General features: G+C 45.5%; 1 protein-coding gene across 7 annotated transcripts in view; it reads left to right on the plus strand.

The window, feature by feature from the left end:
• Positions 1-2,437: 2,437 nt before the first annotated feature.
• The window catches only part of glra3 (glycine receptor, alpha 3), a 166,724-nt gene continuing 154,519 nt past the window's right edge, over positions 2,438-14,642 (plus strand). For 4 of the 7 annotated variants that reach the window (XM_078215466.1, XM_078215465.1, XM_078215468.1 and 1 more), the window contains exon 1: positions 2,438-2,531. In XM_078215466.1, the coding sequence (XP_078071592.1) occupies positions 2,453-2,531 (79 nt within the window). In that variant the 5' untranslated portion in view covers positions 2,438-2,452. The remainder of the gene's footprint in view (positions 2,532-14,642) is intronic. The other 3 variants (XM_078215462.1, XM_078215463.1, XM_078215461.1) reach the window with 1 other exon arrangement.

The following is a 14,642-nucleotide window of genomic DNA, read 5'->3' on the forward strand; positions in this document are numbered from 1 at the left end:
CTTTTATATTCTATCCCCCTTGCGATATAGGCCAACATCCCATTTGCCTTCTTGATCACCTGTTGCACCTGCAGACTGGGTTTTTGCGTCTCATGCACAAGGACCCCCAGGTCCCTTTGCACAGTAGCATGTTGTAATTTTTTTCCATTTAGATAATAATCCAATCTGCTATTATTTCCTTCAAAGTGAATAACCTCACATTTGTCAACGTTATACTCCATCTGCCAGATCCTCGCCCACTCACTCAGCCTGTCCAAATCTCTCTGCAGACCTTCTACGCCCTCCACACGATTCACTTTTCCACTTATCTTTGTGTCGTCTGCAAACTTTGTTACCCTACACTCAGTCCCCTCCTCCAGATCATCTATATAAATGGTAAATAGTTGAGGCCCCAGTACCGATCCCTGCGGCACGCCACTAGTTACCATCCGCCAACCAGAAAAGCACCCATTTATTCCGACTCTCTGCTTCCTGTCGGATAGCCAATCCCCAATCCACGTTAACACCCTATCCCCAACTCCGTGTGACCCAATCTTCTTCAGCAACCTTTTGTGAGGCACCTTATCAAACACCTTTTGGAAATCCAAAAACACCGCATCCACCGGTTCCCCTCTGTCAACCGCACTAGTCACATCTTCATCAAAATCCAACAAGTTCGTCAAACACGATTTTCCCCTCATGAATCCATGCTGCGTCTGCTTAATCGAACCATTCTTATCCAGATGGCCTGCTATTTCTTCTTTAATGATGGATTCCAGCATTTTCCCAACTACAGACGTTAAGCTAACCCGCCTTTTGTCTATTTCCTTTTTTAAACAGCGGCGTAACATTAGCTGTTTTCCAATCCGCCGGCACTACCCCAGAATCCAACGAATTTTGATAAATAACCACTAACGCATCTGCTATTACCTCTGACATTTCTTTCAGTACCCTGGGATGCATTCCATCCAGGCCCGGGGACTTGTCCACCTTCAGTCCCGTTAGTCTACCAAGCACTGCCTCCCTGGTAACATTAATTGTATTGAGTACCTCTCCTCCTACCAACACTCGATCGTTAATATTCGGTAAACTATTTGTGTCTTCCACCGTGAAGACCGACACAAAAAACGTATTTAAAGTTTCAGCCATTTCCTCATTTCCCACTATTAAATCCCCCCTCTCATCCTCCAAGGGTCCAACATTCACTCTTGCCACTCTATTCCTTTTTATATATTTGTAAAAGCTTTTACGATCATTTTTTATATTTAGAGCTAGCCTAGCTTCATAACCTATCTTTCCTTTCTTTATCGCTTTCTTAGTCGTTCTTTGTTGTTTCTTAAAGTTTTCCCAATCTTCCGATTGTCCACTATTTTTGGCCACTCTGTACGCATCAGTGTTTAATTTAATACTCTCCTTTATTTCCTTCGTTATCCACGGCTGACTATCCCTTTTCTTACAGTCCTTCTTTATCACCGGAATATATTGTTGCTGAGTACTGAAAAGGATCTCCTTAAAAATCCTCCACTGTTCCTCAGCTGTCCTACCTACCAGTCTGCTCTCCCAGTCCACCTTAGCCAATTCAGCCCTCATCCTATCGTACTTCCCTCTGTTCAAACAGAGGACACTGGTATGGGACCCTACTTTCTCCTCTTCCATTTGTATCAGAAATTCGACCATATTGTGATCACTTGACCCAAGAGGGTCCTTCACAAGAACATCCTTAATTCTACCTACCTCGTTACACATTACTCGTTCCTTCGTCGGTTCTGTAACATACTGTTCAAGGAAACTATCCTGACAGCATTCTAAGAACTCTTCCTCCATCCCACCCCTTCCAACTTGAGTCAGCCAGTCAATATGCAGGTTGAAGTCCCCCATGATTATTGTCGTTCCGTTTTTGCACGCATCCATTATTTGCTTGTTTATAGCCCTCCCCACCTCAACATTATTATTTGGGGGCCTATAGACCACGCCTACTAGTGTCTTTCTCCCCCTACTATTCTTTATCTCTACCCATAACGATTCCATGTTTTGTTCCTCAGAGCCTATGTCATCCCTCACTACTACCCTGATATTATCTTTTATTAACAGAGCTACCTCACCACCTTTTGCTTCAAGAATCAAGATCTTTCTTTCGTCTGACTTTACGTTCCTCTTTGCCTGAACATTCAGCTGCACCCAGTTACATAATGATCTGGATGAGACACAGTAATCCACTGCTGGGAATCCCGTTAATCCAAAAAAAAACCAAGGCTTCAAATGCTGATACCTCTCATTTTAACCTCACTGTAAACAGTTCAAACAAATTCACTTAGTCTTATTTTAAAACACCTACGCTCTTCAAATAACTTGGTTTTTATAGTATTTCCTTTCCTACATTATCACCTGCATCCTTTCATACCATATTTGTGTGTTTGCTTTCAGCTTGGTGACAACGAAAGAAATAGAAGGTTCCAGATCTCGTGCACCAGCAATGTCTCCATCCGACTTTCTGGACAAATTGATGGGAAGAACATCAGGATATGACGCAAGGATTCGACCCAACTTTAAAGGTACTTAAACTGCACTACAGAAGATGTACATTTCATTTCTCACGAGCAGATTTGACAGGCCATTTGGTTGAATTTTCATTTTGGGGCGGGGACCCTGACATCGGGAACCTCGAGATCCTGGTAGGATCCTGAAAACATTCATTTGGAGGAGTCCCGCCCAGTTAAGGATGCCTGATGTGCTTCCAAGATGGAAGCTTAAATAGGAGATCCCCCCACACTGAAAAGTCAGCAGGTACAACATCAGACTTTTCGGGTTTCTTTTTTGATTTGGAGTATCGTGTGCAGTTCTGGTCACCACAGTACCAGAAGGACGTGGAAGCTTTGGAGAGAGTGCAAAGAAGGTTCACCAGGATGTTGCCTGGTCTCGAGAGCACTGGCTATGAGGAGAGGTTGAATAAACTAGGATTGTTTCACTGGAACGACGGAGGCTAAGGGGAGACCTGATAGAGAGCTACAAAATTATGAGAAGCATCAACAGGGTGGATAGTCAGAGGCTTTTTCCCAGGGTGGAAGTGTCAATTACAAGGGGGCACAGGTTCAAGGTAAGAAGGGAAAGTTTAAGGAAGATGTGTCGGGGACGATTTTCACACAGAGAGTGGTGGGTGCCTGGAACGCGCTGCCAGAGGAGGTGGTGGAAGCAGGAACATTCGCAACATTTAAGAGATATCTGGATGGGTACATGAATAGGGAGGGAATAGAGGGATACAGACCGAGTAAGGGCAGAAGGTTTTTTGTTTAGTTTAGTTAGGACATCATGATCGGCACAGGCTTGGAGGGCCGAACGGCCTGTTCCTGTGCTGTACTTTTCTTTGTTCTTTGTTCTTTAGCTTAGATTACCATGTAAAGCAAGGGATCACCTTGGAAACAGCAGCTAAACATGCAGAAGGATGGCCGCGTGTGTGGAGAGGAAAACAAAGTTAATAGCTGGAATTTTCCGGTCATTCACGCCCCGCCGCAGCTGCAAGTGAGGACGAAGAATTTGGCGCTCAGCCAAATCTCCGTTCACTGCAGCGGGACAGGAAGATCTCACCAGTGTGGACGGCTGCAAACTTCTGGCCAATGTTTCAAGTCCATATGATTCTTCTTCAGAACTAGGGGTGCAAGCTTACCTGCCGTTAACACCAAGCTCCCATTGCAGTGAGGTCAGGGAATTTGATTTTGATTTGATTTGATTTACTATTGTCACACGTATTAACATACAGTGAAAAGTATTGTTTCTTGCGCACTATACAGACAAAACATACCGTTCATAGAGAAGGAAATGAGGGAGTGCAGAATGTAGTGTTACAGTCATAGCTAGGATTTAGGGAAAGATCAACTTAATGCAAGGTAAGCCCATTCAAAAGTCTGACAGCAGCAGGGAAGAAGCTGTTCTTGAGTCGGTTGGTACGTGACCTCAGACTTTTGTATCTTTTTCTCGACGGAAGAAGGTGGAAGAGAGAATGTCCGGGGTGCATGGGGTCCTTAATTCTGCTGGCTGGTTTGCCAAGGCAGCGGGAAGTGTAGACAGAGTCAATGGATGGGAGGCTGGTTTGTGTGATGGATTGGGCTGCATTCACGACCTTTTGTAGTTCCTTGCGGCCAGCCAAATCTCTGTTCACTGCGGCGGGATGGGAAAATCCCACCAGCTTGAACGGTGGCAAGATGTCCAGCCTGAGTTCCAACTAAGAGTCACATTTGACTCAAAATGTAAACTTTATTTCTCTCTCCACAGCTGCTGTCAGACTTGCTGAGCTTTTCCAGCACTTTATTTTTAAATTTCAGATCTCCAGCATCTGTGGTTATTTTGCTTATGGTTAAACGTACGTGATTGCTGCACATTGTACAGGGAGAAAGTCACAAATTTGTACATGTATTTAGTAAAAAAATGCTACACAACATGCAAAGTACATTGGCAGCAGCCATTCCAGGCTTGGCGCGTGTGCAGAGACTGCTGAGACCCATTGGGAACCGCAATTTCCAACTCCGAGTGCCCACCCTGTATTTTCTACAAGGTTAGTTTTTTTTTTCCTTTTTCATTTCTGGTGTCTGCAACAAGTTGTATTCAAAGTTTTCAACTTGGACTGTCGCCAACCAATGGTCTGGATTGAGACGATCTATTTTCTGTATCAACTCTGTAATTCTGTCTTTTTCTTGACTTTCTGTTTTTTGGAAGGAACATGTCTGATAAATAATTTCTGATCTTTGACTTTGACTGAAATTATTGGATTTGTGGAAACTCTTGAAATGTCCAGTTTTGCCACAGCAGAGGCATTGCATGCCCCCTGGTGGCCATTCTTGTTGCCTATGCTCGGTTTCCACGCCACAATACAAGCAGCTCAAAGTTGCTGCCAGTGTGGAATGTTCCGCCATTTTACCTGGCTTGGTGGGCTTTCTTATGGGCGGGGCCATTGCCCATAGGCCTACCTAATCTACAGGAGCATGTGAAGCCTTGGAATCAGCTGAAATTCTAGCCCGATTAAATGCTCTAAGGTTCACATGCGAGACCACTTGATCCAAAGTAAGATCATCTTTGGTCTGCAGAAAGTCCGAGAGTTTTGCATCTCAGACACCCTCAACTGTGTGATAACAGATCAGCTTGGCTTTCAGTGCCCTGAACTAGCTGGGCGATACAGATCAGAGATTCCCCAGATCAGGGCAACCACTGCTCAAAATGCGTTTGTTCAGTTATTAAATTTTGCATTTTGAATGGACTCAAATTCTGCAGTAGACTCCTACACAATCTGCCTGAGGAGAACAGCATCTGCTACTGAACCTACTGCATAAAGAAAGGCATTGACCTAACTCTTTTGTTTCCCCTCGTTAAGACATCAGAGTAAGCAGCCACCCACTTAAGACAGAGATGAGGAATTTCTTCTCCCGGAGGGTGGTGAATCAGTGGAATTCTTTACTGCAGAGGGCTGTAGAGGCTGGGTCGTTAAGTATGTTCAAGGCTGAAATGGACAGATTCTTAATCAGGGAATCAAGGGTTATGAGGAAAAGGCGGGAAAGTGGAGTTGAGGATTATCACATCAGATCATTCATGAACTCATTGAATGGCAGAGCAGATTCGATGGGCTGAATGGCTTACTTCAGCTCCTACATCTTACTTTTTTATGGTCTCATGGTACTGGAGAAAACGGTTTTCCATAACTCCTACTGCTGGCTTCTCTGTGGGCCCACATGGCAATCAGATGGGTGGGGCAAGGACAGAGACTGCTGGTCATCGGTACCTCTCTCCACGTGCCTCCTTTGCCCACTGAATTTTTTATGAGCTGCTTTCCAAGGCTTTCTTCACTTTGTTATTCCTTTGATAATATCAGTGAGGTATTTTTAACATCAATATCTCCAAGGCTGCCACCATGTTCTGAGATGGATTATTGTACATAAGACTCTAAGCATGAGACTTGTTTCTTAGACAGATTGTAGATCATACTCTGATATCTGCTTAACACTTAATCAAGCAGGTTGCAGAGTACGCAAGTTGTTCTGAGGCATGATTCTAACCCCTCACGTATCTAACACACATGACAGTCTGATGTCAGGAGTACATCATCGATGTGATACATAAGCCAATCCCATCAGTTAACTCTTTATACTGCAGATACGACAGTGCAGAAACAAATCCATCCAGTTCTTTTTTTTATATTTGCTCATGAGATTTGAACAATGTTAGCAGACCTGCATTTATTGCCCATCGATATTTGCCCTTGAGATGGCTGCTGGAAGCATCACCTGGAACTACTGCTGTCTATTTGGTTTTAGTGCTGTTAGTGAGGGAGTTCCAAGACTCTGAGCTACTTGTCAGTCAAGATAGTTCCAAGTCATAGGATCAGAGAATCACTACAGAATCACTACAGTGCAGAAGAAGGCCATTCAGCCCATTGAGTCTGCACCGACTCTCTGGCAGGATATCCTACCCAGGCCCTCTCCCCCACCCGACTCTGTTATCCCGCACATTCACCATGACTAGTCCCCCTAGCCTACACACCTCGAGAGACACTCATGGGCAATTTAGCATGACTAATCCACCTAACCGGCCCAGTTTTTGGTGGGAGGAAACCGGAGAACCCGGAAGAAACCCACGTATGGAGAATGTGCAAACTCCACACAGATAGTGACCCAAGCTGGGAATCGAACCCGGGTCCTTGGCGCTTTGATGCAGCAGTGCTAACCAGTGTGCCGCCCAATATGAAGTAGGTCCATTCAAAGGTCTGATGTCAGTAGGGAAGAAGCTGTTCTTGAGTCGGTTGGTACGTGACCTCAGGCTTTTGTATCTTTTTCCCGACGGAAGAAGGTGGAAAAGAGAATGTCTGGGGTTTATAGGGTCTTTGATTGTGCTGGTTGCTTTTCCAAAGCAGCTGGAAGTGTAGACAGAGTCAATGGGTGGGAGGCTGGCTGGTGTGATGAACTGGGCTTCGTTCACGACTCTTTGTAGGCTCTTGCGGTCTTGGGCAGAGCAGGAGCCATACTGAGGTGTGATACAGCCAGAAAGAATGTTTTCTATGGAGCATCTGTAAAAGTTGGTGAGAGTCATCGTGGACATGCCAAATTTTCTTAGCCTCCTGAGGAAGTAGAGGTGTTGGTGGGCTTTCTTAACTATAGCATCAGTGTGGAGGGACCTGGACGGATTGTTGGTGACCTGGACACCTAGAAACCTGAAGCTCTAGACCATCTCCACTTCATCCCCATTAATGTAGACAGGGGCATGTTCTCCACTGCGTTTCCTATCATTAACCGTCAGAATAAAACTTGTGCAGCACGTGAAAGTCCTCTGAAACCCAAATTATAAATCACTACTTACAGCAATCTGGCTATTCTCTCGTATAAAATACTGCGCTACACTGGGATATTTAAGAAAAAATAATTTAATAGATTAAGCCTGCATTAAAATGGCAGAAAGAAAGGCATTTGATTGTGATAAGTACAGAGTTTGTATCTAAAAGCAATTATTGAATTCTACAGACTACCTCAGTCAGTGTTCACCATGGCAACGTGGCCTAGTCCAGGTTAAATTCGCATTTTGCTGGATTTTGTTTTCGGTTACAGCCCTCACCCCACAGAAAAAGCCTGATTCTGTATCTGATAAATGTGGATATACAGATCTTGATAAATTCACCAGTAGCGTGGCAGTAGAGTGCTTCTGGAGGATTACATTTGTGGTTCAGTTATACTGAGAATCAGGATCGTAATCGGGTCAGTGTATTGAACTGGCAAGGCTGGATTAGTGGAGCTGTCCCAGTTACGCAGTGAGCTCTCAGCAAGACACACTAATGCAGACTCTCATTGATCTCACTGTGCAGCTTGTCCATGTTAGAGAGAAAAAAAAATTCCTTTCCAAACTTAAAATTCAGCAAGAAGCTGCGTACCAATCACTGTCCTTTCTTCCCCCACTTAAACCTAGGTGTGGTCACAACCCACATCAACTCAACAATACTCCCCTCCTCTCCGATTGCCTTGAAGATCTTTTTTGTTTAAATCAAATATTTATGCAATGCCATAACAGGCGAGTGGATAAATTCCATAAATTCAAACTTAGGAGGTCAGGAAGCAGGCGACACGGTGGCACAGTGGTTAGCACTGCTGCCTCATAGCACCAGGGTCCCAGGTTCAATTATGGCCTCAGGTCACTGTCTGTGTGGAGTTTGCACGTTCTCCCTGTGTCTGCACTGGTTTCCTTCCACAGTCCAAAGATGTGTAGGTTGATTGGCCATGATAAATTGACCCTAGTGTCAGAGGGATTAGCAGGGGGTTATGGGAGTAGGGCCTGGGTGGGATTGTGGTCGGTGCAGACTCGATGGGCCGAATGGCTTCCTTCTGTACTGTAGGGATTCTATTGTGTGATTGAAGAGGCATTTGGATGTGTACATGAATAGGGAGGGAGTAGGGGGACGCGGTCCAAATAAGGGCAGAAGGTTTTTTTTCAGCTCAGTTAGGGCATCATGTCGGCACGGTCTTGGAGGACCGAAGGGCCTTTTCCTGTGCTCTTTCTGTTGTTCTTTGTTCATTGTTCTAGTTTGCAAAGACCACATAAAGGAGTGCTGCAGTATCAGGGGCGCTGACTTATGGGGGAGAGGCCCAATAGAGGCCCCTACTGCCTCTTCACATCAAATTTTTGTATTTTATTACTCATCAATGGGACATGGGCATCACTGGCTGGCCAGCATTTGTTGCCCAGCCCTAGTTGCCTTTGGAAGGCAATTGAGAGTCAACCACATTGCTGTGGGTCTAGAGTCACATGTAAGCCAGACCAGGTAAGGACGGCAGACTTTCTTCCCTGAAGGACATTCCGACAATCGACAATGGTTTCATGGTCATCAGTAGATTCTTAATTCCAGATAATTTTTATTGAATTCGAATTCCATCATCTGCCGTGGTGGGATTCGAACCCAGGTCCCCAGAACATTAGCTGCATTTCTGGATTAATAGTCTAGCGATCATACCACTAGGCCATCGTCTCCCATGGCATTACTTGAAGAAGATGTGATGTGGAGATGCCGGCTTGTGCTACCAAATAAACCTGTTGGACTTTAACCTGGTGTTGTGAGACTTCTTACTGTACTTGGAGAAGAGCAAGGGAGTTCTCCCAATGTTCGGGTCAACAACTATCTCACAAATAATGACATCAGAAATAGTTTGCCTGGTAATAGCTCTCATTGACTGGTTGTGTGATCTTAGTCCGTGCACACTGACTATTTTATATAAATAGTGATAACAATTATTCTTGGCTATGAGACACTTTTAGTTGCCTTGAAAATGTGCAAGGTACTCTAGCAATGCAAGTTCCTATTCTCCTTTGAATGTTTCTTAGGTAGATTTATGGCAAGGGGCAGGAGATTCAGAGGGAATTTGAGGAAAAATGTTTTCACCCAGTGGGAATTTTTTTTAAAATTCATTTGTGGAATGTGGGCGTCGCTGGCTGGTTAGCATTTATTGCCCATCCCTAGTTGCCTTTGGAGGGCAGTTGAGTATCAACCACATTGCTGTGGATCTGGAGTTACATGTAGGCCAGACTAGGTAAGGACGCCAGATTGCCTTCCCTAAAGGGCATTAATGAACCAGATGTGTTTTTCCGACAATGGTTTCATGGTCATCAGTAGATTCTTAATTCCAGATATTTTTTATTGCATTCAAATTCCACCATCTGCTGTGACGGGATTCAAACCTGGGTCCCCAGAACATTAGCTGAGTTTCTGGGTTAATAGTCTCGCAATAATATCACTCGGCCATCGCCTCCCCTACCTGGAACTCACTGCCTGAAAGGATGGTGGAGGCAGGAACCATGGCAAAATTTAAGAAGCATTTAGATGAGCATTTGAAATGCCATCGCTTACAAGACTACAGACTAAGTGGTGGAAAATGGGATTAGATTAGATAGGTGTTTGATGTCAAGAATTACAGCAACAATTCCAGGGTTACAGAGTGCTGGGTAAGAGCTGCCATTTGCCAGCTCCCATTCACCGAATTCCTGATCCCAACCATCAAAGATGGAGATCATTCAGCCCATTGTGCCTGTTTGGCTTCGTGGTAGAACTATCCAAATCATCCCACTCCCCTGCTCTTTTACTTAATGTAAGTTTACTGGAATAGATCAAGGACGACAAAACCCTGTAAATGTTTTCCCTTTAATAATTTATCCCAGCCCTTGTTAGTTATTACAGTATCTGTTTCCAATACTCTTTCAGTCAATGCAGTCCAAACCACAACAATTAGCTGTGTAAAACACTTGCGGTCATAAAAACATAGAAAATAGGAGCAGGAGGAGGCCATTTGGTCCTTCTCCACCATTCATCCAACTCAATAGCCTGATCCTGCCTTCCCCCCATATCCTTTGATCCTCTTCGTCTCCACTGCTAGGTCTAACTGCTTCTTGAAAACATACTGAGGGGAATTTTCCCATCCAGCCTGCCACGGGATTTGTAGCGGGGGGGGTGGGGGGGGTGGAGGGGTGGGGGGGGGGGGGGGTGGATGCTGGTGTGGGTGCAGACCATGCAAAGGGCCATTGACCTCAGGTGGGATTTTCCATTTTTGAACAGGCGAACTGCCCGCAGACACTTCCCAAGGTTAGAATTAAACCCAGGTCCATGGTGTTGTGAGGCAGCAGTGTTAACCATTGTGCCACCATGCCACTAACAATTGCTCCCTGAACAATGGGAACTGTGGTTGTGACTTGAAATTGTTGACCTCAATGTTGAGTCTGTAAAGAGGGATCAGGTGCTGTTCCTAGAGTTAGTTATGAACTTCACTGTAATAGTTCTGGAGGCCCGAAAGGCGTGCTGGTTAGGTGCATTGGCCAGGCTAAATTCTCCTCAGTGTATCAAACAGGCACCGGAGTGTGGTGACTAGGAGACTCTCACAGTGGCTTCATGTAAGCCTACAGTGCCAGGGACCCGGGTTCAATTCCTGGCTTGGGTCGCTGTCTGTGTGGAGTTTGCACGTTCTCCCCGTGTCTGTGTGGGTTTCTTCCGGGTGCTCTAGTTTCCTCCCACACTCTGAAAGACGTGCTGGTTAGGTGCATTGGCCATGCTAAATTCTCCCTCAGTGTACCTGAACAGGTGCCGGAGTGTGGCAACTAGGGGATTTTCATAGTAACTTCATTGCAGTGTGAATGTAAACCTACTTGTGACACTGATAAATAAAGGTGCTTTACTTTTACTTGTGACTAATAAATAAATAAGGTCAAGTACAGAGGTGTCAGAGTGGAGTGGGGAATTGAAATGTGCAATGGTCAGAAGCTCAGATGCACGCATCCGGACTCTGAACAGAGATATTCCGCAGAGCGACCAACCAAAGACCATTTGGTCTTCCCAGCTTAGAGGCCTCATCGTGAACAGCAAACACAGTGTATTGGTACACATTTTTCTGTCAAAATTAAGGTCATCTTGTGCATTACTTATCCAGAGTAACGTCTTCTGACAGGAAGGCACAATGGCAGATGGCAAGCACAGAAGTGAAAGGATTAGAAGTGATATTGTTCGCATGCACGGTAATCCCCCCTTGCCTGTGGTAGCGGAGCACAGGAGCAAAGTGAACAAGACTGAAATGAAGAGGAGGAGAGGGAAAGACTGACCAAAGGAAAAAAGAAATAATGATATAAGTCAATAAATTTAAGATGACAGTTCTGCTTTTCGGTCCGCACACGACTGCTCCATCATGTTCAGCAGAATGTTTATTGTATCAATGATATTGCTTTAAGATCATTCTGTTTAGCTGATGCACAGGTAATGTGGAAGCTTTCAGATTCAGTGAAGGTCAAAACTAGTCATTCAGTAAATGCCAAAAGGCAAAGCACAACAGATTCGACTTGCACAACTCCCAGCCTCTGTGTAATCCTCTCCAGGAGTATCAGAATATCAGGATCCTTTCACAGATATCTCGTGACATTCCCGAAGGTTTCCGAAGCAGCTGCTTGTAAAATTAGCTTCTTTTGTGCCATCCATTCTCACCCATGTTGTGAGACGGGTTTGCGAAGGGCTGTTTGCCACTGCTGCCCCATTAAGTGTTTGAAATTTATTTATAGGAAAAATTATCTGAAAAGTACCAGAGGTCTTTGCACAAATTAGAAAATTGCCGACATTTTCTGGAATGCTACTGGTTACTTTGTCAGGACATGGACACACTGGCATTTATTGCTCATCCCGGGTGACAGGCAGGGCCATTTCGGCGGTGGGGGGAGAGGGGCTGATGGGAGGGGGGGGAGCAGTTCAGAGTAAAACGTGCTGATGCATCAAGGCCAGATTACGTCCACAGCCTTTCCTAAAGGACACTATAGTGAACCAGTTTCCAATTGGTCACTTCTCTTGATACCAGTTCAATGATCCTTACCAACTCCGACATCTCCAACCAGTGGCATAATGGTTAGCACTGCTGCCTCACAGCACCAGGGACCTGGGTTTGATTCCCGGCTCGGGCCACTATCTGTGCGGAGTCTGCACGTTCTCCCCGTGTCTGCGTGGGTTTCCTCCCACAGTCCGAAAGATGTGCTGGTTAAGTGCATTGGCCATGCTAAATTCTCCTCAGTGTACCCGAACAGATGCTGGAGTGTGGCGACTAGGGGATTTTCACAGTAACTTCATTGCAGTGTTAATGTAAGCCTACTTGTGACCAAATAAATAAACCTTGACTTTAACAGTGCTGCATTCCTTCAGTACCGCAATGCGGGGGAGGGGGGGGGGGGGGGGGGGAGGGGGGGGGGGGGGGAGGGGGGGGAGGAGGGGGGGGGAGGGAGGGGGAGGGGAGGGGGGGGGGAGGGGGGGAGGGGGGGAGGGGAGGGGAGGGGGGGAGGGGAGGGGAGGGGGGAGGGGAGGGGGGGGAGGGGGGGGGGAGACCAGTCCCAGAGTAAATGCTCAAGTCCTTGGGGTGAGGCTCGAAACCACTAAGTTTTATTTTCTTTTTGCGAAATCAAATTTAAACTTCCTAACCAACTGGACAAATGTCTTGTCCAGGGTTAACTGTTAACACTGTTATAATGTGTTTATTCCATTCCAAATAGGAAATACCTATCTTTGGCATACATTAACGTACAGGTTAAGTTATGAGCTGAATACTTCTGCAGTGATTTTTTGGTTTGATTTGATTTATTATTGTCACATGTATTAGCATACAGTGAAAAGTATTGTTTCTTGCGCACTATACAGACAAAACATACCGTTCATAGGGAAGGAAACGAGAGAGTGCAGAATGTAGTGTTACAGTCATAGTTAGGGTGCAGAGGAACATCAACTTAATATAAGGTAGGTCCATTCAAAACTCTGTTGGCAGCAGGGAAGAAGCTGTTCTTGAGTCGGTTGAATTGCAGTGAATAGATTTGATTATTTTTGACAAGTGAGTCAACATTTCAAGTCGGTATGATTCTTCTTCAGAGCTCTGAATTAGAGTCAAACAGATTCGAAACACTAACTCTCTTTCCCTCTCCACAGATGCTACCAGACCTGCTGAGTTTTTGCAGCATTCTCTGTTTTAATTTCAGGTTTCCAGCATCTGCAGTATTTGGCTTTTATTTTTGACAATTATCTGATTTGTCCATTCTGTACACAGTTATCCCATTGGTTTCTGCGTAAGGAGTTCCGGATCATCTTCAGTTTTTATTTGGCTTTTCCTAATAATCGTAATTTTTGATTGAAATGTGAAAAGGTTAGAGAGTCAAAAACCAATCCCTGTTTTCTAGAAATAAAGTGTAAATGCTGGAAATAGTCGCCAATATTTGGAGGAAAGGATGGTTTCAGGTTTTGGGTGGAAAGTTAAAACTCAGTTGGCTCTCTAACAGGCTCTCAATTTACTATAGCTAATCCATCTAACCTACACATCCTGGGACACTGAGGGACAATTTAGCACGGCCCAATGCAGCTAAACTGCACACCTTTGGAGTGTGGGAGGAAACCGGAGCACCCAGAGAGAACCCACGCAGACACAGGAAGGACATACAAACTCCACACAGACAGTGACCCAAGACGGGAAGCAAACCCGGGCCCCTGGCGCTGTGAGGTCAGGGAGGTCCTGATGTTCGCTGTGGTGGGTGAAGGAGTTATAGCTAGAAAATCTGAAGGCTGATTTCCACAAAGGCCATGGAGATCTAGCATGTGTGTGTGTGTGTGTACGGCGTGTGTGTGTATTTGTGTGTGTGTGTGTGTGTGTGTACGGCGTGTGTATGTGTGTGCGCGCGCTTGTGTGTGTGCACGTGCGTGTATGTGTCCGCGTGGGTATGTGTATGCATGCGCATATGCACATGTGTGCGTGTGTGTGTGTGTGCATGTGTGTGAGTGTGTGTGCATGACTGTGTGTGTGTGTGCGTGTGTGAGTGCGTGTGCGTGTGTGTGTTTTTGATATAAATTCCCCACCCGCAAACCCACACGACTGACAACACTTATCTATCTGTCAGACCGGGAAACTCTGGGGCCTAGGACTACAGTCCAGCAGCAACCATACCAATGGCTGTTGGTATCAGAGATGTCAAGGGACTGGGATAGCGTTGGATGGAGTAGTCGCAGTGTGGTTAAGAGGATCGTAGATTGGGTACATGGGAAATGGAGGGATCTTTTAGAAAGCCTGTGTTGCTGGAGGTGCGAAAGGTGATACTAACAGGGGAACCTGTGGGGTTGGGGTCTGTGGGGGGGGGGGGGGGGGGGGTAGGGT

Source organism: Mustelus asterias, chromosome 6, assembly GCF_964213995.1.
Source record: "Mustelus asterias chromosome 6, sMusAst1.hap1.1, whole genome shotgun sequence".
NCBI classification, from domain to species: Eukaryota; Metazoa; Chordata; class Chondrichthyes; order Carcharhiniformes; family Triakidae; genus Mustelus; species Mustelus asterias.